This window comes from Danio aesculapii, chromosome 8, assembly GCF_903798145.1.
Source record: "Danio aesculapii chromosome 8, fDanAes4.1, whole genome shotgun sequence".
Lineage (NCBI taxonomy): Eukaryota > Metazoa > Chordata > Actinopteri > Cypriniformes > Danionidae > Danio > Danio aesculapii.
In genome coordinates this window covers 41,951,342-41,979,119 of record NC_079442.1, presented here as the reverse complement: position 1 = coordinate 41,979,119, position 27,778 = coordinate 41,951,342, and the positions used below count along the sequence as shown (strand labels likewise).

Below are 27,778 nucleotides of genomic sequence, written 5' to 3'. Positions count from 1 at the left end.
TCAGCTAGAATCAAGGCTCATGACTCTGCGTGTGCGTGTGTGTGCGTGTTGTATGTGGAGGGGGAGGACAGTTGCCATTGGCTGGTCGGTTCGGGGCTGCACCTGTTGTGTGTGTGTGTGAGTCGGTTTACAGAGAGCTCAGGTCCTGCGCTTGAGAGTGGATGAAACACACACACACTCTCTCTCTCTCTCTCTCTCTCTCTCTCTCTCTCTCTCTCTCTCTCTCTCTCTCTCTCTCTCTCTCTCTCTCACTCTTTCACTCAGTTTCTCCTTGTCTCTCCCACTCTCGCCTCACTCTCCACACTGACAACATCCCAAACCTCTCCTCCCTTCTTCTGTCATCAACTCTCTTTCATTCATCCCGTCTGCCCATCTGTCCCCGCTGAGCCGGCACCATGCGTCTGGGAATTTCGGGCTTCATTACGGATATCCTCAGCACCTCCAGCAACATCTGCTTCTGCTGGGCCGAGGGAAAGGTAGAGCCGGAGAGCAACTTTAACACTTTGTCTGTCTCTTTTGCAGTGTGTATTGCTGCTTGGGTGTTTCGTTGACTCAGAAAGGTTGGAGTTTTTCTTGGCAAGGAAAGGTGTTTTGATGTGTTGAGCGGCGGCAGCTTGCTGTCACAACATGTGGCCACTGAGAGTGGGAGAAGACAAAGAGAAAGCTCGAGATTAATGACAAATAACTGTGAGGCAAACACATCTTGGTGGCACTTCTGTACTGTTGGAAAGCAGGCTGACAGTTCTGGATGGAGTTTGTTTGGTTGGAGCTGCTGTGTTGTGCTCAGAAGCGTAGTGTTGTCATCCAAATGATGACAAGTCTGTTGTCAGACTTAAAGTTCTTTAAGTCTACACTGTGAAAAAGGCTGGGTTGCACACAATCGATTTGTGTTGGGAAAACATAAAGGAATTAAGTTAACTTGTTAGTTTTGTTTTCAAATTTATGTGAGTTGAAATTTATGTAAGTTGCCCCCCCCCAAAATATTTTTTAAGAATTGTGTCGTTTCAGCTCAATTTAAGTAAGTAGTTTGAAACAAATGTAATTTTTTGAGTGTATGTGAGATGTTTAACTGAATGTTAATGCAGAGCTTGTGCATACAGGAAAGGAAATTGTGACTGGAGCTGTTAAGATATGATAGCATCATAAAAGTAGTCTGATTTAAGTTTCGTTTTTACTTTTTTTAAAGGGATAGTTCACCCAAAAAATGAAAATGCACTCACTGTTTACTCACATTCAAGTGGTTATACATTTTTACAAGTTGGTTTCTTCCCAACAAACAATTTTATGTTTAATAGACGTCTAATAGACATCTAAAGGTATACAGCTTGGCTAAAACAAAGTTAAACATGGGTTGTCAGTGAAAATCTAACAGACATCTAAGAATAGCCCAAATCTAGACTAGTCGTCAAATAGACAGATTAGACAGACTTTATATGTGTAGGCATTCATTTCTGTTTATTTGATGACTAGTCTAGTTTTGGCCTACTCTTAGACATCTATTAGATTTTCACTGACAGCCCAAAATTAGCCTTGTTTTAGCCAAGACGACTACGTTTAGATGTCTATTAGACATTTTTTTAAAACAGAAAATGCTTACTGGGTTCTGTTAAATACAAAAGAATATGCTTTGAAGAAACATGACATGCATAGTAGGAAAAGTATGGAGTCAATCTAGGGCCATATATACTTGCAAAATAAAAGCAAGTTTTGCAAACAAAAAATAAATTATGGACCAAAAAATAAATACACAAATGCAAATCTCCAAAAATCACGAAGCAAAAATTAAGTTTTGAGAAATAAAAATGTAATTTGCAAACAATAAAAGGACTGCTAATAAAAACCAAGCAGTGAAAACAAACTACAATATTTGCAATTAAAAAAAACTATATACATTTGCTAAACATTTTTTATAGCATTGCCTTTACAAAACCAAACGTTACTAGGAAACTAGGGCGTTTATGGCAGGCCCAGACCTTCTGGGCTGTAAGACCACCTCGGTAATACTGTGTCTCCAGGTGATGACGTTGCTTAAATGGAGGCAGGTCTGAGCATGCCTTAAACGCCCAAGTTCCCTTGACTCCACCTCCTTGTCAAATCAGGGCCACAAAGTGAAACGTGCAGAAACATGAAGTGCAAAGTGAAAGCCGCATCGCAAACTCACAGGTCAATGTTATAAAAATGTTTTACAAATATATATAGTTTTTTTTATTGCAAATATATTTTGTGTTTTTGCACTGCTTGATTTTTATTTGCAGTTCTTGTTTGTTTGCAAATTTCGTTTTTATTTCTCAAAACTTAATTTTCGCTTTGCAATTTTTGGAGATTTGCATTTATGTTTATGTTGTTTTTCCTCATTACTTTATTTTTTGTATGCAAAACTTATTTTTTATTTTGCAAGTATTTATGACCCTAAATTGACTCCATAAAAAAAGCAAATACTATCAAAGTCGATGGTTACAAGTTTTCAGCATTCTTCATAACATCTGCTATTGTGTTCAACAGAAGAAACTCAAATGCTTGGAACAAGTGAAGATAGCGTAAATGATGACAATTGAACATTTTGGGTGAACTATCCCTTTGTTTGTCCAATTTTGTCCAAATAGTTAAACAATACTGTAAACAAATCAGTTAATATTCTTAATCTTAGGTTTAATTTCAATGTTTGTATTTTAATTATTTATTTTTCAATTTAATATGACCAAAAATATACATTATTATACATTCTTTTATTTATAAAAATCTCTTTTTTTTGGCATAAGTTTACTACAGTACATACTCTACTAGTGTACCCTAAAAGTGGGCAGTAATTTACTTACCTTAGATATGAGCATTTATCATTCAGAAACTTTCTCTTTTTGTGAAGACAAAGAATATTAAATGCATTTCATTGATGAACTGTACAACTGTTGTACAGATCTCCTTCACGTTCACATTCGTTTACAGCACATATCTCCCACCATAAACAATCAACAACTTTAACGTAGTTAATAAATTCATCTCACGCTTTCTCTCATTGATGTCAGACCTGAATGTATGTGCATTTAAATATTTGAACGCACTGTTCCTTTAAATTGATCACAGACTCATTGTTTTTATGTTCATAATTGACAGCTGCTTTTTATATTCATTCTGAGGCATTAGTGCTGAGGTTCATGGGAAGGATATGTTTGGTTCCTCTAAATCTGTGTCTTTGTGACCTTAGTGAAGAAAACAGCAAGCGTTGACAAGGGATAAATCTACTCTGACCACCCAGCAACAGTCATTCATTTCCTCTAGAGTCCTGCATACAACATCCCACATTCACAAAACGGTTATTAAGAACGAAATACAGTGCAAAATTGGTGTTTTTGCGTAACTCAGCTATAGCCTACTCTCCTCGCTTTGTTTTTAAAGTGCCTATAATTACACCAGTCAATAATTTAATAGCTTGGCATAAGTGTCGCCAGTAATTCTGTTTAAACAGCGTAGTTTCCATTAACATCTATCACATGATTGTGTGTTTGTGTGTGGGTTTAAACGCATTTTCCATTTTCCCCTCTCATTCCCAAGCGCCGTGAATCTCCCAGCTCAAGGCGAATGGGAGGACGTATTTCTTTTTCTAATCAGTCTGTCCGGGACGTGTTACGACATCCCTTCACCAGATTAATGCTTCAATATTGATTGATCAATTTGGACGTGTAGATCTACGAGTGTGATGAAGCAGGCCAGCTTAACCCATCCAAGACTGTTTATTCCCAAAGGTCTCGTAGATCGTTCTGTCCCCTATAATGAAGCGTTGTGACCATTCCTATCCATCACTGCCCACCGTATGCAGAGATATATGATTGACAGTGGCATATTTTTTAACTTTTGATGTAAATGACCTTTCTGAAATGCCATAAATAGGGCTTGAGTGAAAGGCCGGCGCTCTGTTCTTGTCATTTTCCTTGTGGTTGTCAAGTTTGGGTCAAATGCTATGACAAGAACTGGCATATTTTGAATGTTTCAGTCCGGTTTGAGATGTTCTTCGATCTTGGAATCACAAAAGGAGAAGTTTTGCTAATGTTAACAATGTTAAAGCTGCTCTTTTCGAAGTCTGAGCAAAATAAGATGACAAATATGGTCAATTTTGGGTAGTTTGTGTGTTTGAGGCAACAGAGGCTCATTCTGAAAACGTAGTCCTATATACATTTCGGGAGATCGCGAATTATGTGGCCAGAAGTATGGCTGTATTATGTCTTTAAAATGAATGCTACGGGCGGTACGACAGCGTTCCTTTTTGCACTTACCACCTGACCGCTTGCCTCTGTATGGACGGCTTTCCCACTGTTACTAGTTTGCCCAGTGGCTCACCATGTACGTCTGCGGACTTGAGACGCATATTGGAGTTGACCACAACGACAGGGTTCGAGTCCTGCGAATAACAGCTCCAGAAAGCAGGTAAGACAAAAACAGAAGCCAAAAAATAAAATAAACAAGTAAACAACAAGGTGAGAATGTGGTAAAATCTGAAACCATTGTAAAAATCAAACAAGGACTTTTTATTTTCTGGATTGCTTTTGAAAACTGTGGATTGGGTTTAGGGAAGTGTGTGGGCGGGTCCAGGGGCGCCACTAGAGGGGGAAAGTTAGGACGATTCAAAGGACCCCACAGCGTTTAGGGGCCCCCAGAGATTTTATTAGGGGCCCACCAGTCACTAAATAATATCCCCCCCCCCTTCTGCTGTACACTGACAGTATATAATAGCGATATCCACCCCCAATCCCCTCGCTCTTCACTTACATCCTGATCCCCCACCTCCCCCTGCTCTTTAATTACATCCGCAATGTCCCAACACCAATCACCCCCCCCCCCACCCCCACTCCTCAATTTCATCCGTTAAATCAATGCTAACATTTTCAAAGGGCCCCTGGGTCAGGGTCAGTCAGTGCTTTTGAAAACACTATCAGTTGGGTTTAGGGAGGAGTAGGGTGGGTCAGTCAGTCAACAGTGGCCTCTGGTGGATTTATGCAAGAACAGCAGGTGCGAATGGCACTGGCTAGAGAAATTTGAGATCTACAAAAAAAAAAAAAAGCGTACACAGCAGCTTCTGGTGGATTCGCGAAAACAAAAACTGCAAAAAAACGTAGCTCCTGGGCCGTTTTTGGCGCTCTCCAGAAATGTAAATTGAGGTACGTTTCCAGAATGAGCCTGGGTTGGTTTGAGGTGTTGTGGTTTCCGTGTGGATTATTGTCAAAATGCCTTTAACCTTGTAGTTTAGTTTTTATTATGTAATATCATTATATCGTATGTGAGTGATTCTAGAATTGCGGGTACATTTTGCATCTCACAGATAAACCTTTCTGTTATTTTTCAACAACAAAAACGTTAACTTAAACACTCCCTCATAAATAGCCATACTGTATATAGGGCTTGAGTGAAAGGCTAGGGCGCTGTTCTTGTCGTTTGCTGGTAGTTGTCAAGTGTGGGTCAAATGGGATAACAAGAACTGGCATATTTTGAATGTTTCAGTCCTGTTTGAGATGTTCATTTTTGTGTGCATTCTGTCAAAATGCATTTAAAAGTTGCTTTAGATGAAGTTTTTTTATGCTTGGTTTCTTAAAATGTGTCATATATTGTTCACAAAAGGAGAAGTTTTTCTAACGTTTATAATGTCAAGGCTGGTCTTTTCCAAGTCTGAACAAAATCACATGACAAATATGATCAGTTTTGGGTGGTTTGTGTGCTTGAGATGTTGTAGTTTCCTTATGGATTATTGTCAAAATGTCTTTGCAAGTTTTTTTTTTAAGTGGGAGGTGTTGTGTTATGCTTGGTTGCTTAAAATGTTTAAAATATGTCATAATTTAGTATTCATCATGTTTGAAACCTTGAGTTTTTTCATCTTTGACTCTCAAAAGCAGAAGTTTTGCTAATGGTATTATAGTAATAATGTTGAGGCTGCTCTTTTTTCCAAGTCTGAGCTAAATCAGATGACAAATTTGGTCATTTTTGGGTGTGGTGTTTTTGAGATCTTGTAGTTTCAATATTGATTATTGTCAAAATGTAGCCTGTAGTCTATTAAGTATATAATATCAGTATAGCATTGCGTGTTTGTTTTGCATATCATATAATACAAATTATTTTTAAAAACAAAAATATAAAAACTTTAAAATCATCTTGAAAGTTTTAACTTGAACACTTTTGCTATACATATTTTTAAATCATTCATTTAGCTATCAATAATAATATGTAATAATAAAAATAAGTCTAATTTTGACTCTTGACTTCTCCATGATTCTCAAGTTTTGGGAAAATCAGATAAAACAAATAGTCAAATTTTGCTAATGTCCTGTTTAGGTGTTAAATTCTTCCTGTATACAGTCAAAATACTATGAAGATTATTGAAAATGTGTCTCAACAGCCTGTTTCGAAATGCCAATATTTCCTTATGCACTGTAAAAATGCCTTTAAAGTAATATTTTTAAATGACCATCTGGCACCATCCCTGTTTTTAAATATAAGTTAAAAACTTTATTGTTTGACAAAGCTTTTAACACATGAACTGGATTTTATTTAATGTTTTACTGGGTTTAGAGCAGGTAATAATTCTTTTTATTATTCTTTTATTCTTTATATATATATTTTAAACTTGATATTGTCTATGACTTACACTTGTTGTTTGTGGTTTTTAGTTATTGTAAAGCTCATTGGTCAAATTGAGTTGTTTTTAATTGTGCTATATAAATGAACTGTCATTGTCATTGTCAAATTAAGTTTAATGGATGTTTTGATCCTCGAGTTGCTTAGTCAAAATATGTTAATTCCATCATCGCCTGTCTATTGACTTCTCCATGATTTTCCACCTTTGGGAAAACCAGATAAAAAATGGTCAAATTTTGCTAACGTCCTGTTTGAAATGTTATTTCTCCCCATATACAGTCAAAATACAATTAAAGTAACCTTTTAAAATTAAGTTTTGCTCATCTAGTTGCTAAGTCTAAAATATGATAATTCCATCATTGCCTGACTCTTGACTTCTCAAGTTTTGGGTTTTGGATCAGTTGGAAAAAAAGGGTCAAATTTTGCTAATATCCTGTTTTAGATGTTAATTTTTCCCTGTATACGGTCAAAATCCTTTGAAGGTTATTGAAAATGTGGCTTAAGGATGTCCCGTGGGTGTATTGGTACACCAAAATAGATTGTTCTTGTTTTAAGCATTGGAAAAAATCGCAGCATCTGCAAAATGCAAATGACCCCAGACCAATTGAGAGCCTGCATTGATCCTGCAGAATGACCCGGTGAAATGACATTAATGTTGATTTTTTTTAATGTTAGTTAAGCTTTCGCAACCTATAATAACACATAAAAGTTGCTTGTCAATGAATGGCTGATCTTCGCTGACGTTTTTATTTTCTCCATGCTGGAAGGTTTTGAAGCCTGCAGGACAGCCATAATGTGTCCCGTTTTTGTTTTAGGATGCCGATCTTGTCCGCAGGCGTCAATATGTGTCAGGTCACCGTGGGTCCGCAAGCAGCCTGTGTTCAGTAAAGCCAAGCCATTTGGAAAAGACAAGCTTTAAACATGTTTTCGTTACTTCAATTTTGATGAGCTCGTAAATAATGCACATCATTATAATGAATGTTAAATAGGCTGAAGTGCACATTGAGGTCGCGGTTTGTTTCCACCACAATTTTTTCGGGGAGATCATTTTGGTCGGTTTGACCTTGAATTAAATTGCTGAAACAAGGCAACCAGATGATTTCTTGTTCTTCCAGGTGGATGCCGGTGGTCTTTTGCAATATTTGCAGTATTTATTTATTTAGATGTGCTTGTTTTATGCTGTGCTTTGTGCTGTGGCTGATTTTCCTCTCAAGAGCATGGCAGGGTCATTGTTCTTAATAAAATCAAAAGTATTAAATATAATAATATGCATAGGTTAGAATTCTTTTGTTAATTCAGGGTGTCTGCGGGGTCTTAAAAAGTATTAAAAGTTGATAAATCAATTATGAGAAAATTAAGGCCCTTAAAAGGTATTAAAAATCTTAATGGTGTTTTTACGAGGTCTTAATTTTTGTTCAAGCGTTGTCCAAAGTGTTTGACTCCAAAAATGCATAAATATATGTATTTTCCTCCTAATATTAACAACGACGTACTCAATCCACACGATTGGTTTGGGCCGGGGCACGTCCGACCAAGCTCCTCTGTCCGCGGGTGATGTCATGTAAATTGCGACAAATGCTGGAAGGTGATGTGACGCTCTACACTTGTAGAGAAACCATAGAATGAAACAGACGGCAAAATGAGAAAATGTAAGATTGCACTGTTACGAGTTTAAACAGTGGCTGAAGCCTGTCATTAAAAACATTGCATAATTTATTCTTTCAAGCTTTGTTTCTTCAGAGCTTATCTGAGTTCTGTTGCACAGTTGTGCTCCACTGATTTATTTAACTACAACTGTTTTTTAGCAACTGTTAATTAAGTTAAAGGTTTGATACTGATTAGAACTTGAAGTGGCGACGAGGTCTTAAAATATTCTGAGAAGGTCTTTAAAAAGTCTTAAAAAGGTATTGAAATTACCTTTAAGATTCCTGCATATACCCTGTAATTACAATAAATTCAAATGTACACACATGCATATATAGTACATCCTGTTGAAGTCAGAATTATTAGCCCCTCTTTTCATTTTTTTTCTTTTTTAATTATTTCCCAAATGATGTTTAACAAAGCAAGGAAATTTTCACAGTATGTTTCAATGATATTTTTTCCTCTGGAGAAAGTCCTATTTGTTTTATTTAGGCTAGAATAAAAGCACTTTTTAATTTTTTAATCCATTTTAAAGTCAAAATTATTAGCCCCTTTAAGCAATATATTTTTTTTCGATGGTTTCGTCTACAGAACAAACCATCGTTATACAATAACTTGCCTAATTACCCTAACCTGCCTAGTTAACCTAATTAACCTAGTTAAGCCTTTAAATGTCACTTTAAGCTGTATAGAAGTGTCTTGAATAATATCTAGTCCAATATTATTTACTGTCATCATGGCGAAGATAAAATAAATCAGTTATTAGAAATGAGTTATTAAAACTATTATGTTTAGAAATGTGCTGAGAAAATCTTCACTCTCTTCAACAGAAATTGGGAAAAAATAAACAGGGGGCTTATAATTTAGGGGGGCTAATAATTCTGACTTCAGCTGTATATTTCAATTATATTTTTATATATAAATTTTTAAGTTTTTATGATATGTGCATTTTATGACAATACATTAGTTTTCATTTCCCCGAATCAAACCTATTTATTTAATTTAATTAGTTTGAGTTTATTTTATATATTATTATATTATATATTATTATATATCTTCTATTATTTATTTTTTCACATTTTGATTATTTATTTTATTGAAAGGTTTTATTTTCTTATTTTTAATTTAATTTAATTTGTTTGAGTTTACTTTATATTTTATTTAATGCTACTATTTTTCTATGCATGTTATTTATTTATTTATTTCATTAAAAGATTTTATTTTCTTATTTTTAATTTTTAACCAAAAATATTGATGGCTCATATTTGACTAAAGACCCTTGCCCTTTGTCTTTCTCCCTTAAACTGTTTTTATTGTCCTTCTATACTTCTATACCACAGCCAAATACGTCTATACCCTGCAGTCCAAGACCGGTTACTCACTGAAGCTAAGCAGGCCTGAGACTGGTCAGTACCTGGATGCGAGACCACATGGGAAAACGAGGTTGCTGTTGGAAGTGGTGTTAGTGAGGCCAGCAGGAGCGACTCAACCTGTGGTCTGTGTGGGTTCTAATGCCCCAGTATAGTGAAGCGGTCAGTGAGCACCTTCTTTCGAATGAGACGTAAATTGGGGTCCTGACTCTCTGTGATCATTAAAAATCCCATGGCACTTCTCATGAAGTGTAGGGGTGTAGCCCTGGTGTCCTGGCCAAATTCCCTCCATCGGCCCTTACCGATCATATCATCCCCTTCCCTCGTGTTTTTGTGGAAATTTGCTCATCATCAGTCTGTACTGCAACTCTTCTTATTGTGACATTCACACAGTGACCTTTAACCTTTATATTTAAAGGCCACGAGTAAAAGGTTGTACACTTGGCACATAAGAATGAACATACAGTGGCAGTGCATCACATTTATATGAATCTGCAGATGATCATTTAATCAGGTGATGCTCATGTTGATGAACTTGATTAATCATATTCAGCATGCTGGGAATTCATTTGCAGTTCTGCAGAATTGTGTCACGTTAATAGTGGAGGACGGGATGTGTTTAATGGAGTCACGTGGAGGATGTGACATTCGGCTGTGTTTTATGGGACAGATTAAGGAGATTTAAGTGCGTCATCATGTCAGCGTCTTCCTCCAGCCAACAGCAGCAGACTGAAGAGTCTTCATTTCAGCTCGTATATGATCAAGGAAGTCTGTAACTCTTAGAGGAATCAATCTGCTGGCATTATCTTCCAATTTAAAGGCACTCAGATGCTTAAGAGGCAGTACTGGAAGTGTACGAGCTATGCTGGAAAGTTTGTTATTTTACCATTACATTTGATTTGTTGTACATTTAGTGAACATGTTGCAAAATACTTCTAAGTTAAATATTTACTATTATTAATCTTATTCAAAGTTTACAACCTGCATGCTATAAGATTTACATTTTTACCAGTCATTTTTTGTTTCTCTGATATCTGAAAAAAATATTGATCAAATTAAACTCTGTAATATAATGAGAAAGTTACATATTTTCAAAAAATATTATTATTGCTATTATTATAAATATTATTATTGTTATTATTAATATTATTAGTATTGTTGTTGTTATCGTTATTATTATTATTATTATTATTATTATTATTATTATTATTATTATTATTATTATTATTATTATTATTATTATTATTAATATTATTAATATTATTAATATTAGTAATATTATTACTGTTGTTGTTGTTGTTGTCATATATCTGGAATCATTTAATGTTATCCAAAATTACATTAAATAATAAAATTTTATATATATATATATATATGCGACGCAGTGGCGCAGTAGGCAGCAATGTCGCCTCACAGCAAGAAGGTCGCTGGTCTGAGCCTCGGCTGGGTCAGTTGCCGTTTCTGTGTGGACTTTGCATGTTCTCCCTGTGTTCGCGTGGGTTTCCTCCGGGTAATTTTATTTATTTTATTTTTTTATTTTTATTTATATGGCAACGCAGTGGCGCAGTAGGTAGTGCTGTCGCCTCACAGCAAGAAGGTCACTGGTTCGAGCCTCGGCTGGGTCGGTTGGCGTTTCTTTGTGGAGTTTGCATGTTCTCCCTGCGTTTGCGTGGGTTTCCTCCGGGTGCTCCGGTTTCCCCCACAGTCCAAAGACATGCGGTACAGGTGAATTGGGTAGGCTAAGTTGTCCATAGTGTATGTATTTGTGTGCGAATGAGTGTATATGGGTTTCCCAGTGATGGGTTGTGGCTGGAAGGGCATCTGCTAAAAACATATGCTGGATAAGTTGGCGGTTAATTTCGCTGTGGCGATCCTGAATTAATAAAGGGACTAAGCCAAAAAGAAAATGAAGAATGAATGATTTTTAAAAATTTATTTATTTATTTATTTATTTATTTATTTATTTATTTATTTATCTATTTATCTATTTATCTATTTATTTATTTATTTATTTATCTATTTATCTATTTATTTATTTATTTATTTATCTATTTATCTATTTATTTATTTATTTATCTATTTATCTATTTATCTATTTATTTATTATTATTTTATTCACATTTAATATTTAACAGATTGTTATAATTTTGTGCACTGTTTTATTTTTATTAATTAATTAATTTATTTATTTTGGTTTAGTTTAGTTTAGTTTAGTTTAGTTTAGTTTAGTTTAGTTTAGTTTAGTTTAGTTTAGTTTAGTTTAGTTTAGTTTAGACATGTCCATATCCAGATCCTTAATTCTGTTGTTTTCAATTATGTGAGTTCCTTGTTAAACTGCAAATAACTTGCAAAGAAACCACTTTTTGTTGAACTGAATCATTTGAAGAACAATCCGTTTTGTTGGTAAATCAGAATCAAACATAAGCTGAAGTCAATCTTGCACCCGGGCCCAAGCAGCAGAACTGATGGCCAATAGTGTGTTCATTAGTGCTCCACATGCCATCAGTTTAGTAGACGGATCCTCCATCTCTCTCTCCTCCACAACCCCCAGCGCTTTGCTCTGGATCCCAGAGAACAGCAGAGGTAATTAAAGCTCAGACAGATGGTGGAGCGAGCGGCACGCATGCACACAATGCCCATAATGACTCTTTTCTGAACTGCTGTACTGAGAACACTGCGGGCCGGCATTACATAATCACCTTATGGGTCAAACATGGAGGATGACACAACACATTCACACACCGCACGAATGCTGGATGTTCTCAAAATCAGATGTGTGTGATTCAGCTGTCTATTTTAGGAATGCACGGTACTGAAAAAAACTATTTTGATTTTCTGTTTTTTTGTTACAGTGCTCTGCGTAAATGTACGGAGTACAAAGTAACACTTATTGGTTTTGGCCAAATAATGAACAAAGTAATGGGGTTAGACAAAACATTTGTTTTTTACCAACAAAACACAAGCCTCTCCTACAAATGAGCACTGAAAGTATGATCGCCGGACCTATAGTTTCTGTGCAGTATGGCCAAAAGTGCCAGAAGTAAAAATGTTAATATTTACTCCACCTGCGGAGCAAGTAGTAACAGACAGAGGGTTAGTTGTAACAGATGCTTAAAAAGGTAGATTACACACAATTTATTTAAATTCAGTTCACTTTAAATAGTATATTTTCTCAGTAGCTATTTTTATTCTACATAGCACAGTATGTTTATTTATGTATTTATTTATTTATTTATTTATCTATCTATTGGATAAACACATTTGGATTTATTTGCATTATTATCCATTATTATACAATGCATTTATTTGCATTATTAGCAATAAAAAAAATCTGTTCAAAAATATTTTCTATTTAAAAACATTTAATATAAAAAGTTCTCAACATTACACTCAAAATTCATTGATTCAAATGATTTTGTTAGTTTAATTGGTGTCCAACAGTGTGTGGCTTATTTGTAACACCCTGTTACAACTAACACCGCTGTGTCGTGTTTTTTTCCCCAAAACTGGCTAGCAGTCACTGTTTTTTTAAAATGGTTTCATCTTTTGGCCTAGAAGACGGTAATCACAACAATATAAGATTTTACGTACATACTTTCACAGATTTAAAAAAAAAAAATGCTGCAAAAATTATTTCTCCTGTGTTTCTCATCCCAGTTTTACCAAACTTTTTCAATAATTGGCAGGAAGAAATCTGCCGACACTATGGTGAAAACCTCAGAAGCACGCCATGGTTAACATTGAGTAAATACCTTATATTTTACCCCGCGTTACTTTGTGCAATTCGTTCGCCTATGTACATTAGATTGCGTTAGTAAAACACTAAAAATCACAGTCCAAAATTTAAATTTAAATGAATGTTAATGGGGGAAAAATATTAAATATATTTTTAATAGACATTTAATAAAGTTTTAAGAGAAAGATAAAAAAAATATAACATTTTGTAGATTTTTTTCAAAATAAATTAAAGTTAAATGTATTATCCTTCTATTCCTAAAGATGTTAGGTGACCAAACTCTTATTTTATTGGATACAATAGTTTAATCAAAATGTTTTGTTTAAACGCACCAAAAATTATTATCTATATTCACTGAGAAATGGATAAAAATATTGATTTTCAAAAGGGGTGTACATATTTATGATGAGCACATTATATTGAAATATTTCTTGAACATCTCTTCTTGAAAAGTCATTCATTTATTCATTTTCCTTTGGCTTAGTCTTGATTTCAAAGGTCGCCACAGCGGAATTAAACGCCAACTATTCTGCCATATGTTTTATGCAGTGGATGTGGATTGGACTCGAACCAGTGAACTTCTTGCTGTGAGGTGACAGTGCTAACCACAAAGCCACCATGCCGCCATCTTCTTGAAAACAACTTATAATTTTAGATTGATTGGGGTGATTTTGTATGGAGTGTATCTGCTTAAAATATAAAAAACAAATTACAAGATAGATAAATACAGTCGAGCAAATATACAAATGACGAAGTGAAGCAGTATTCTGGTACAGAAAAACAAATCAAATAAAGGTGTTATGATTACCAGCGATAGTTCTAAAGAACTATAAATCTGCCGCTATATGGACTACAAGTTTCGTCAGGCACCTCGCGCACACAGCTGTGCCTGTTTGATTACACGCGCACACAGCCGGAGGATCGTTACCAAATGATTACAGGGACTTTAATACAGCACACGCAGACACATCTTTGCTGAGTCTTATAAAACTGTTCTGTGAACATTTAATGCGTTTACTTTGCCTTGGCTTGCCAGTTTTGATCCTTGCTTTGTTTTATTATTTATTCCTGTCTGCTGCCTGCCTTTTGACCATCCGCCTGTTTATTGACCACGACTCTGTGTTGCCCGTATACATCTGTTTGTTCCTGTGTTGACTGTAGCTTGCCTGACCATTTTCCTAATAAACCCTGCGTTTGGATCTGCATTCCTTTGTCATTTGTTCCCTTCACATTACAGCTGTACAGTCTTCATTGTATAACTAATTAAATACAATTAATATTTTTAAAGCTACAAACTTTATAATTCCTTGCCCAAATGCTATAAGCTATACTTTAAAATATATTTTAAAAATGCTAATTATGAATAAACTTTATTATTAGTAAACTGAAATTACTCTGTGCGGCACGGTGGCTCAGTGGTTAGCACTATTGCCTCACAGCAAGAAGGTCCCCAGTTCGAGTCCCGATCAGGCCAGTTGGCATTTCTATGTGGAATTTGCATGTTCTCCCTGCGTTTGCATGGGTTTCCTCCGGGTGCTCCGGTTTCCCCCACAGTCCAAAGACATGCGGTATAGGTGAATTGAATAAACTAAGTTGCCCATATGAGTGTTTGAGTGTGTATGTTTGTTTCCCAATACTGGGTTGTGGCTGTAAGGGCATCCGCTGCATAAAAAAATATGCTGGAATAGTTGGCAGTTCATTCCACTGTGGCAACCTCTGAAATAGAGACTAAGCTAAAGGAAAAATATGAAATCACATCACAGTTGTTCCTGGTCAACCATAATCTCGCCTTGACATTGCACATTCTGCAGTGTGATTATAATATATTGTGGATTCACACATTGCAATATTGATGCTATAAGGATATATTGTGCAGCTCTAGTCTATTTGCAGTAGTTGAGTCCTCCAGGTTGTCAGTCAAACTTCTCTCTCTGGTAAACATTGCTGAAACTGTTGGCAAAGTGGCATTGAGGAATGACACAGGGGAGTCTGGGTGGAGTTGGCAGCGATATTCCTGACTGGCATTTGGCTGTGAGCTGCGGTCCAGGTGCACTGCGGTGCCCACGGAAGACCACTGGCTTTCTCACTCAGCAGCTTTTTTAATGTTGTATGGGATATTTCAAGGACAAATATGTGTCAGGCCGATCTCACTAGGAAAAGTAACTATATTACATATTGCCAGAAAAATGTCTACGAATTCATCAACATGATCTCAAGGCAATCTGTAACTTTTTGATTTAGTGGTTAATTCGTATGAATTCGTATGATCTGATTCATACAATTTAGTATGATTTGGACTTATCCCCAATGACAGTTTAGTGCCATGCCACCTTTTTAAAATTGTACATTTTCATACGACTAAACTATGAATCAAACTGACTAAACGTAAAATAGTTACGTTTCCTTGTGAGATCAGGCTGAATACATATGATATAATTCATATGAAAATGTAGGCATGCCCTTAAATTGATTGGGGATGGATGAGTAAATGGTATTAAAACATACTAATGAGATTGTTCCAATTATTCTTTTAATAGAGTTGACCTTTGAAAGGTTTGTTGTTGTTGTTGTTGTTGTTGTTGTTAGTATGTTATAAGCAGGGCAAGACTAAATCTGTCGACATTTTTCTATTTCTGCAATAAATTGTAAAAAAAAAAAAAAAGAAAAAGAAATCAGGGGATTTCTGTGGAATGATTTTGAGAGTATAGTAACTAAAATTTTTAAACATGAAATAAAAAAAGACAATTTAACATTTTTTTTAATTAAAAAAAATGAAAATCTTTTTATTATTTTATTTTATTATTTAATTTAAATTTGTATAATAATTAACTATTCCACATTGCTATAGTTTTATACATTATTTTATTATTATTATTTTTATTTTATTTATTTTTTATTTTATTTTTTTATTGTTTTATTATTATTATTATTTTTATTTTATTTTATTTTTTATTTTTTTATTTTATTTTATTTTATTTTATTTTATTTTATTTTATTTTATTTTATTTTATTTTATTTTATTTTATTTTATTTTATTTTATTTTATTTTATTTTATTTTATTTTATTTTATGCAAATCCTAGTAGATTTGTCTTGTATAAACAAAGCAAGTCTCTCATAAAATATATCCACTAAAAGACAGAAAATATTACTTTACAAACTGTGTTGTAAATAAATCAATAAAAAATGTGCATATTGTGAAAATTACTATAAAACCTGAATAAATATTTGCACACATTTACGTAAGTAAATAAAATGACTTAAATGACATAAATCTGCTGTCAAATAAAATACAATCTCATTAGGTCTTCTGACCATACATTCACTTTCTTTTCGGCTTACACCCTTTGTTAATCAGGGGTCGCCACAGCATAATAAACCGCCATATTATCCAGCATTTGTTTTACGCAGCGGATGCCCTTCCAGCTGCAACTCATCACTGGGAACCACCCATACACACTCATTCACATATGGCCAATTTAGCTTACCCAATACCTATAGCACGTCTTTGGACTTGTAGGGGAAACCAGAGCACCTGGAGGAAATCCACGTGATCACAGGGAGAACATGCAAACTCCACACAGAAATGCCAACTGACCCAGCCGAGGCTCAAACCAGTGACCTTCTTGCTGTTAGGTGATTGTGCTACCCACTGTGGCACCGTGACGCCCGTCTTTTGACCATTCAGATGTATTTTCAGAATTGTCCCGTCTCTACACTATTAAGGAGGTGATTTCCAAACTGACATACTAATGCTTGTTCATAGGAAGCCACTGATATGTATACAATATACTAGTATTATGCAGATTTGTTACAAAATTACATAGGGTTGTCTAAGAAATTAGACTGGAATCACTGATTCTCGAATTTCAGGGAGTTTAGTGTCACTTCACAATAACTCCACTCTGTAGAAGATGCTTGGTTCCACTCAATTCCTTCATGTTGTCCCAACACAAATAGATTATTCATTCATTCATTTTCCTTTGGCTGAGTCTTTGATTTATCAAGGCACGCCACAGCGGAATGAACCACCAACAATTCTGGCATATATTTTACTCAGCAGATACCCTTTCAGCTGCAACCCAGTATTGGGAAACACCCATACACACTCACATTCATACACACACTCTGGCCAATTTAGTAGTGCATGTCTTTGGGGAAACCGGAGCACCCGGAGGAAACCCACGCCAACACGGGGAGAACATGCAAACTCCACTCAGAAATGTCAACTGACCCAGCTGGGACTCGAACCAGCAACCTTTTTGCTGTGAGATGACAGTGCTAACCACTGAGCCCACAAATAGAATAAGTTGACTTAATTGTTTAACAAATTTAAGTGGATTGAACATAAAACAATTGTGTTGTTCCAAAACAAACTCAAGAATTGTGTCGATTCAGCTCGTTTTAAATAAGTAGTTTGAATAAGCAGCAGAAATCAATCTTTGTATGCATTTATAGTATCATATACTTTGATGTTTGAGACTTTACAGACTTTTTACATTCACAAACCACTATATTATGCACTACACAAACCGCAGCAACAGAAATAGTGAACTTTAATGTTACAGACTGCTTAAATGGCCTGTACATTTGTGTGCTATGGCTCTGTGCATGAAAAGTCGAGTCGAGAGATGTGGATGACAGCACGACTCCAGCTGTCCCTCAGAAACATGCGGAGGCTTTCTTGTCAATTACTGCGCCGGGCTTCAAGGGAGGGAAAAAAAGAGGAAAGCTTGTATTATTTTGACAGTTCTGGCATGCAAATCCCTTTAGTCTGTGGGTTTGCTCATGCGTTAACAAACAGGGTTTAAAATTCGAAGACGGAGCAAAGTTATGCTGACATCTGTCCTCTTGCATTGATTTCTGCACCCCGAAGTGTATAAAGAGAAGCGTTTATGTTTCTGTGGAGAGTCAGTATGCGGGGAGCATTACAAGAGATGTCTGTGTTTGTAAGACATAATGCACTCTTGAGGCGTACTTTACCTTTCAAACTTTTTCAGGATATTAAGATAAATATATGTATATAAAGTGTTTGTGTGTGTGTGTATACAGGAATATGTGGTTTACAGGGACACGAAGTTGAGGATGATGATGATGATAATGATGATGATGATGATGATGATGATGATAATGAAAGCCTTTATCACATACACTTTTACATGTAGCGAAATTAGACCCCTCCGGCCATACACAAACATCACACATTTCAGTGGAAGACAGGTCAGATGAGAGGTGGCTAATTTGGAATTAGGGAAAAGGGAGGTGAAAAAAGCCCCTCCCAGACTGTCTTTGGGTACACATAGACATAAACATAACATCGCAACAGGGGATTTGGTTGGTTGGGTTTTGAGCCGCACTGACCGCTTTTATCTATTGCCGATACCCCAGGGCCCTGCCTAAGTCCATCATTAGAAACCCTGTTATCAAAGTTCCAAATAGATAGATATCTTCAATATTCTGCAAGAACAGAGCGCCCAGGCACACAATCCGCCGATTCACCCACCAGTCCATCATGTATCCTGCTACAATCGTTCCTGCGGGACAGTTGGGTTCCCCTGAACCCAAGCTTCTTTTCGAGAAGATGGTGTCAATTGTGTTCAGAGTTGTATAATGACATAGGTATTACTCAGATGTACTCTAATAAGGTGGTTTGCAGGGTCACTACTCATGTCCCTGTACAGTGTGCTTCAGTACAGTATGATTCGCTATGGGTCCTCCTGACAGTGTACCCTTACTTGGTAGGCATGGTTGAAAGTTGGGATTGAAATCTGTTCATTCATTCATTCATTCATTTTCCTATGGCTTAGTCTCTGGTTATTAGGGGTCGCCACATTGGAATGAATTACCAACTGTTCCGGCATGTTTTACTCAGCAAAAGCCCTTCCAGACGCAACCCATTATTAGGAAACACCCATACACACTAATTTAAACATACTCATACTCTACGGCCAATTTAGTTAATCCAGTTCACCTCTACTGCATGTCTTTGGATGGTACAGGAAACCTGAGCACCCGGAGGAAACCCACGCGAACAAGGGGAGAACATGCAAACTCCACACAAACCAGCGACCTTATTGCAGAGAGGCGACAGTGCTAACCACTGAGCCACCGTGCCACCTATTGACATCTGTAAAAGCCATAATTTGATGTACAGTACATGTCAAATACAAGTACAGTTTACATATGTTGATATGTTTAGTTGTGTATATTTGCTGATTTCACCCCTACTGCTTTGGCTGTTTGCTTTGACTTTATTGGTCTGTTTAAAGTTATATTACGAGATAAGAAAGAAAGAAAGAAAGAAAGAAAGAAAGAAAGAAAGAAAGAAAGAAAGAAAGAAAGAAAGAAAGAAAGAAAGAAAGAAAGAAAGAAAGAAAGAAAGAAAGAAAGAAAGAAAGAAAGAGAAAGATGAAGCAACAGTTTGGTCACTTTATTTTGATGGTCCGTTTGTTGAGTCTAAGTTACATTGCATCTACATTCCAACTAATTCTCAATAGATTTTAGTAGACTGTGAGGTCGGGGTTAGGGTTAGTGTAAGTTGACATGTACTTGCAAAGTTTCTTATAGTCAGTTAAATGTCTGTTGAAGGAGCAGCATCAACAGATATTAAGCAGAGAGTCTACTAAAACTCAAATGGACCATCAAAATAAAGTGTTACCCACATTTTTTTGACCGGAGTTTATAGTTATACTACATGAGAATTTCATAAACATCTTCATCGAAACCCGAGTCAGTTTATTGCCTGACTGATTTCCTGAAAATTCTGATAGTACAACATCATTTTCTTTCTCGAAGAAAGTGTGTATGTTTTTGTGGAGAGTCAGGACACAGAGAACATTTCAAGAGATTTTTTGAGGTGAACTTCACATTTTGGGGGATATTAAGATACTTATACTGTATGTATATAAAGATTTGTCTGTGTGTGTACATGTATGTGGTTTATAGGGACACACAGTTGTATAATGATATGGGTATGACTTAGTTGTACCCTATTAAGGTGGTTTACACCTTAATAGAGTGAATTAAGGTGAATTAATCATCTTAAACTGTATCTACCAATGGATTAAAAACATATTTATACATATCATATACATATTTGCCACTTTATATACCAATTTATAAGTCAACTTACAGCTGAAAATAGACACTGAAGTGGATTATTTACTCTTTAAAGTGTGAAGTTAGCCCATATAATCAAAGTGTATGTGTATAATCTGCTTGTAGACTTATATACCATTAGTACAATCAAGATACTACTGTAGAAAGGAGAGATGGCCTGAGTATACAACTAAGATGTCACAAGGAATGCATGAGAAAATGGGCAACACCTGTAAAGATGGACAAAGTGTACAGTTGAAGTCAGAATTAGTAGCCCCCCTGAATTATTAGCCCCCCTGTTTATTTTTTTCCCCAATTTCTGTTTAACAGGGATTTTTTCAACACATTTTTAAACATAATAGTTTTAATAACTCATTTCTAATAACTGATTTATTTTATCTTTGCCATGATGACAGTAAATAATATTTGACTAGATATTTTTTAAGACACTTCTATACAGCTTAAAGCAGGCATGTCCAAACTCGGTCCTGGAGGGCCAGTGTCCTGCAAAGTTTAGTCCCAACCCCAATCAGACACACCTGAGCTAGCTAATCAAGCTCTTACTAGACTTTCTAGAAACATCCTTGCAGGTGTGTTGAGGCAAGTTGGAGCTAAAATCTGCAGGACACCGGCCCTCCAGGACCGAGTTTGGACACCCCTGGCTTAAAGTGACATTTAAAGGCTTAACTAGGTTAATTAGGTTAACTAGGGTAATTAGGCAAGTTATTGTATAACAATGGTTTTTCTGCAGACTATAGAAGAAAATATAGCTTAAAGGGGCTAATAATTTTGACCTTAAAAAATTAAAAACTGCTTTTTTCTAGCTGAAATAAAACAAATAAAACTTTCCAGAAGAAAAAATATTATCAGACATACTGTAAAAAAATTCCTTGCTCTGTTAAACATCATTTGGGAAATTTAAAAAAAAGAAAAAAAAAACAATAATAATTAAAATAACTCTGACTTCAACTGTATACAGTAGTAGAAAGGTCTATTTTGGGGGTTGAAACTAGTTTTAATCTTGTGTGACAAATGTAGAACAATGTGAAAAACAGCTGCAAAAGAGGATATAAGCAGACCAGATCATCAGTGAGGTAGAATTGTCAGATAGAAATGCTGCTGGGGGTCTCCTGAAAAATCTCCTTTGTTGTCATCAATAGAAGAGTTCTTCTGAAATGAACACTATCAGACTTGGCTGATTATTAAAGAAGGTAAAGACCTCTACAACACCTCATGTCTCTGTAAATCAAAACAATTAAAAATCATATCAAAATCTAATTTTGCCACAGGTTTCCTGTGAGGGTTGGGTTTAGGGGTATGGGTGGGGTTGGGCAATATAATAAGCGGTGTGTACACTATAAACATTATGCTTATAAAGTGTCCTTGTAAACCATTTATACAGGTGTGTTTATTTGTGTGTGTCTTGTATTCTTTAAATTGTTGGAACCACAGAATTATAGCAATGGCAGTCAATTTTGACATTGTGAGGACATTTTTTGGCATTACTGCATGTCGGTGGGGGAAACCCAGAGGAAACCCACACCAACACGGGCAGAACATGCAAACTCCACACAGAAATGTTAACTGGTCCAGCCAGGACTTGAACCAGCGACTTTCTTGCTGTGGGTGATAGCGCTACTCACAGTAACATACTGTATATTAGGACATATGTTTACACTCTTGAGCCAGAAGCAAAACAGAAAACATTTTTCTACGCAACCTACATTACCTGTTGGGTCTATGACCTTGAAAAAAGTAATTGTGCTTTTTTTCTTTCTGTCATCATATGCATTTATAAACAGCTCTCGCTCTACTCATTTGAATGATTCAGTCATGTTTTCTGAAGCTGAAAGCATCAGTGAGGTTGTGTTGTCCATCACAGTGGCACAGTGCCACAACACCATCATCAGCACCGCTTCAACTGAATCTGGAGCTCCGAGGTGTTTTTCTCTCATGCTCTGTCTGTCTGTTTGTGTGTGTGTGTTTTTCATGAGTCAGAGCAGATGAGGCTCTGTGAGGCCTGCGGGTCACTGAAAACTCTGATCTCCGCTGTCAGATCCAGATTGATGTCTGACCGTGACATTGCCAACTCCAAATCCCCTCTCACACACAGATCTGCTGGCATCTGGGAATACAGAAATACACACAACACTCTGTATTTATTACAGACTGAGGTCTGCGATGGATTTTTTTGTGCACACTGAGGTTGAAGGATCTGTCTCCTTCAGTGTTTCAAAGTTTAGTATCTCACTCACACACACACCTTAGATGAGAGGTCAAAAAAAGGTTTTGTCCACTTTTGATATGTTTAGTGTGTGTGTATAAAGTGATCTCTGTGTATGATTTTGGACCTGTCTGCCTCTGCCTTATGGTTGTGTTTGTGAACGTGTACAAATTAAAAAGGGGTACTAAAATGTATGTTTACATGAGGCTAGGCTAATCGGGAGGTCCGGGAGAATTCCCAGTGGGCCGGTCCGTTTTTTGGCCACTCAGCAGTCGCACAATTTATTTATTTATTTATTATTTATTTTTTTAACCATAGCCTCACTCTTTTATTAATTATTTTACTGCAGCTCCACTCTTTATTTATTTTCTTACAGCCCCATCAGCAGAATGCAGCCTGCAGGTTAATGATGACATAATTATCATTCGACTCAAACAGCAGCACCTTGCTCATCAGCAAAATCATTTAAGATATACGCAGACGATGAAAATGGTTAATAAAAAGCGCAAAGGTGATGCTGAAAAGGCCAGAATTTGAAAAAAAAAGCTCTAGAAACTGACGAGGGCTAATGTACTAATGTTAAGCTGAGTATATTTTTCGTTAGAACCAGCAGCAGCGAGAGTACAACACATGAAGACGATGAAATGGCCGGTAAGTTAACGTTAAGCTAGTTAGCAGCAGTGCAAAACAACAATGTCTGCAAACCAACGTTTATGTACCGAATTATTCCTTGTACTGTAGCCCTTCAACAGCAGCCTCTAGTCCAGTTTGCTCCTAATAGTGAAGAGCCAGGCCCAGTGACATTACCAAACACCAGTCATAAGCCCAACACACTAGAATGGGCAGGTAGGATTGTCACAGTGAATAAAAGAATTCAAACAATTCATACTTATATTAATGAATATTACACCTGCTCAATGAAAAATGCACTCAGACAAATAATGAAATCAGATGATTCACTACATTAATAAATCGGACTTAACTTGATCAGAAAGCTAAAAACAGGAAGGTAAAGGAAGAAAAAAAAAAGATGAAGCCATCATTAGAAAGTAATACTGTGGTTAAAAAGTCTGGCAGATAAGAGTGCAATACTTGTTTTATTCTTGTTTAAGGACTGGATATTTGTAAATAGTTTTGCACAGAATACATATTCAGATATTGCAGAAAAGGACATTGTTTTAAAGAATAATGTTGGAGATTTAGCTAACCTATAATGTTCTCAAATTTATGAAAAAAAACTTATTTAAAGTTATAAAGCAGCCATTTCCTTGAAAAAGACATGATAGTGTCATTATACAATTCAATACATTTAATTTAATCTTATTTTATATGTATAGCCTAATATATATTTGTATTTATTTGATATTTTTTCATTTCATGGTTTGGATATTTATGAGCGCTAATTCTTACAGAAAATAGATTCTGATTCTGATACTGTTAAACGTTACATTGTGTTAACAGTTCAAAAATATCTTCAATGTGAAGTACTGAGTTGGAAATGACGTTATTTTAATATAGTTAGTCATGAACTGAAGTGGGCTGGTCTAAGGCTTGAAATTCCAGGGCTGAAAAGGAGTCCCACTCCGACCCTGTTTACATGTATGGCATAGTAACTTTACCAATACTACTTCTACTACTACTTTTACGACTACTACTACTAGTATAGTTAGTTTATTAGGCAGATTGTTCAGGCAGGCAACGGTCAAAACAGGTGCAAATCGGTAACATACAGATAATCAAATGTCGAGGTCAATAAACAGGCAGCAGGCGGTACGTTACAGGCAGCAGCCAGTAGCATAAACAATAAAGCAAAGCAAGGGTCAAAACAGGGCTAGACAAGGCAAGGGAAAACGTGTCGTAATGTCACAGTTTTAACAGATAACAAGACTCAGCCCAGATGTGTGTGTGAATTCTCTAGTCCAGGTAATGAAACAATGAAGAGCTTAGCTGTGTATGTGCTTGTAATCATGGAAAAGCAGAACAGGTGTGTATGGTGCTTGATGGTGTTTTTCTGTCTTTTAAAGAAAATGTTATAAATTTTTAGACAGTAACGCGTACTTTTATGTTAATATTTACAGATTATTCCTGTAAAAACAGGGAAACAAAAATTCAGTCAAATTGTTTTTAGTGAAGATAGTAATCATATGAAGATTAACGTGAGGTTAATAATGTCAAATAAGAGTATATTGTTTATGAGCTGCTTATAATGCATGCACTGTAAACTATAAAAAGTTTATTTTTCTACAATGTTGCTATGCTAACTGTTACGATCACAAGTGAACTAGCAGCTTCGGATCGCTGGAAAACTACATGCAAACACTACTTTACTTTCTACAACTCCCAGCATGCATCTCGCACACCCGGGTTCCTAATTCTGACTGATTACACACACAGTTAGAAGATCGTTATGGACTGATTTCAAGGACTATAAACTCAGCACACACACACACACATCGTTGCTGAGTCTTGATAAACTGTTTAGTGAGCATTGCGATGCATTTTCCTTTGCCGTGTTTGACCCTTTGCTTTGTTATTTTGTTTGCTGCCTTTTCGCTTGGGATTATCTGTATGCACCTGTTTGTTCCTGTTTCAATCTTTAATTGCAAGACGGTTCTCTTAATAAACTGTTATTTGATCCTCAACATTGTTGAGCAGCCGTCCTCACATGACACTAACCTTGTTCTTGTTCTTAAATGATGAGCAAATGTGTTATTTGTAAGAAAAAAAAAGAAATGAAAAATTTGATTAAAAATATTTGTTAATGTATAGATATATTTACAGTGTTTTATGACAACACCAATTATTTGTTCTGAAGCTTTTTTAATCACTCTTTAAAATCTTTTTTTTTCTGATTTAAATGTATGTTAAAATTGGAAACATTTATAAAATATTTAGAGATTTCATGCATAATTACATAAATTAATCTGTATAATCACATTAATTAATGTGTATAATTACAGTAATAACCTGCATAATTACAGTAATAATCATTATAATCACATTAATTAATTTGTATAATTACATTAATAATATGTATAATTACAATAATAAATGAAATATTTACAGTAATAATTTGTAAAATGACAGTAATTACCCCCCTATTTTTTCACAGTTTAAATGCAAATTATCAACAGTAATTAACTGTAATTTAATTAATATTGACCATAACGTATGTTCTGTATTATCACAGTTTTTGCCTATAATTTTGTGAAATGGTTATTTTCTGTAATTTCTGTAATCTCAGGAAGCCCAGCTGCCAGTCCTTTGACCGTTTTTTTTTACAGATTTTTTTACAGTGTAGTTCTTCAGCGATCCGCAGTAGCTATCGCTGGTGACTGTAATAGAATTTAAATTAAACCAAAGATTTACTTGTTACATTAGATGACTGAACTGTGGTAATTCTGGTTGAATCTCTCTTGCTGTTGAATCGCTGAATGAAAAAAGCTAAATGTAAATGTCAATTCTAATGCTAATGTAACACCAAAACCCTAGTCATTTATCCACCTCTCTAGTCTTTATAAATCAGCATCATCATTTGCCAGTAATTATAAAACTGCTACACATCAGCTCGGGTCTTCTGCGGTGTGAAGAAGCCAGCCTCCCCAACCTTGTGTTTTCTTCTCCACTGGGATGACAGTTTGTGTTGTGGGCTGTTTTGTCCTGTCTATTGTGTTTCTTCAGTGATAAGAGACAGACTGTGTCACTGCTAGCACCGTTAACCAGCTCCTGCGCCCCTCTCAGCGGGGCAGATCCAGCCCGGATCTCCTCTCTGGCTGTCACATGCGATTACAGCAGACTGGGCTCTGGGAGCGTCTGCGCAGCTGGTGGCGACGATGGCCTGTGTCTCAGACCTGCTGCCTGGGGCCTGCCGTCTGACTGAACCTCAAATAACACCCTTACACGTGTGACCCTTGCTCTGTGTGCTCCTCTGCGTGTTTTTTGGGATTTATGACATCTGGTGTGACAGTTGGAAAGCTTGAAAGGACTCCTATTTTACCCCTTTTATAAGATGTAAGATAAGTCTTTGGTGTCTCCAGAATGTGTCTGTAAAGTTTCAGCTCAAAAGATCCATCAGATCATTTATTTTACTGCTGAATATGTGAATTTTGGAGTAAGAGCACATTGTAGCTGATTTTGTTGCCTGTGCCTTTAAATGCAAATGAGCTGCTTCTCCCCGCCCACCGCTCACACATGCGTGCCTGTTTCTCCTGCTGTGCCTTTCTGCAACGACGAGTCCGACAAATGCCGTTACAAGGTTTGCAGCACACACACCTACACGGGGGCGCTGCTCAGGTGGGGTTAGGACGATTTCTAAGGGCCCATGCAATTTAGGGGCCCCAGGAGTTACTATTAGGGGGCCCACCAAAAATGTATTGTCATAAGGTCATAGGATCCTATTTAAAAAATTGACTTGTGTTGTTGTTGTTGTTTAAATCACTCCAATATGACAGTGGACACACTATACCTACACACTGTTCTGTCCAAACAGCTTCCAAAAGTTGATTTAGCATCTTACAAGTCATTTAAAGGCAGAGACACAGTAAGCCAGAGTTCAGGCGTTGGCCACCGTTGGGCCGTTAGTGAGCATCTTTCAGGCTAGTTTGTTTAGTGTGTTCCCCAAGTTGCCTCAAGTTGGAGGTAGATGCCCACTTCAGCATATGGAATTGGCGTGAAAGGATAAAAAAAGAGCGCTCTGATTGTTTTTCCGCCTGCCTCGCCCCCAACTATGACACGACACAGACTAAGGACTCTATTGATCTAGGCGCAAAGTCTAAAGCACATGGCGCAAAATCATTAAGGGCGTGTCCGAATCCACTTTTGCTATTTTAAGGACAGAAAAATATGCTCTGCACCGTGGTGCATGGTCTAAAAGGATTGTGCTTATTCTCTTAATGAGTTCTGGATGTGTTTTGAGAATAAACCAATCACAGTCTCAACTCCCAATCCCTTTAAGAGTCAGGTGTGTCGCGCCATGGTGCATTTGCAAATTACATGGTGGACTTTGTAAGTGATAAAACTGAACGCTTCACTAGCGAGAAAACAGTTACACAAACCATCTGCAGCACAAGGATAAAGAACGAGCCTCCTC

At 36.3% G+C, this 27,778-nt stretch overlaps 1 protein-coding gene across 1 annotated transcript in view; it reads left to right on the top strand.

The window, feature by feature from the left end:
• The first annotated feature begins 285 nt into the window (after positions 1 to 285).
• LOC130233791 (tight junction protein ZO-2-like) overlaps positions 286 to 27,778 on the top strand; it is a 191,258-nt gene continuing 163,765 nt past the window's right edge. The window contains exon 1 of the mRNA XM_056464001.1: positions 286 to 476. Coding sequence (XP_056319976.1) covers positions 396 to 476 — 81 coding nt within the window. The 5' untranslated portion in view covers positions 286 to 395. The remainder of the gene's footprint in view (positions 477 to 27,778) is intronic.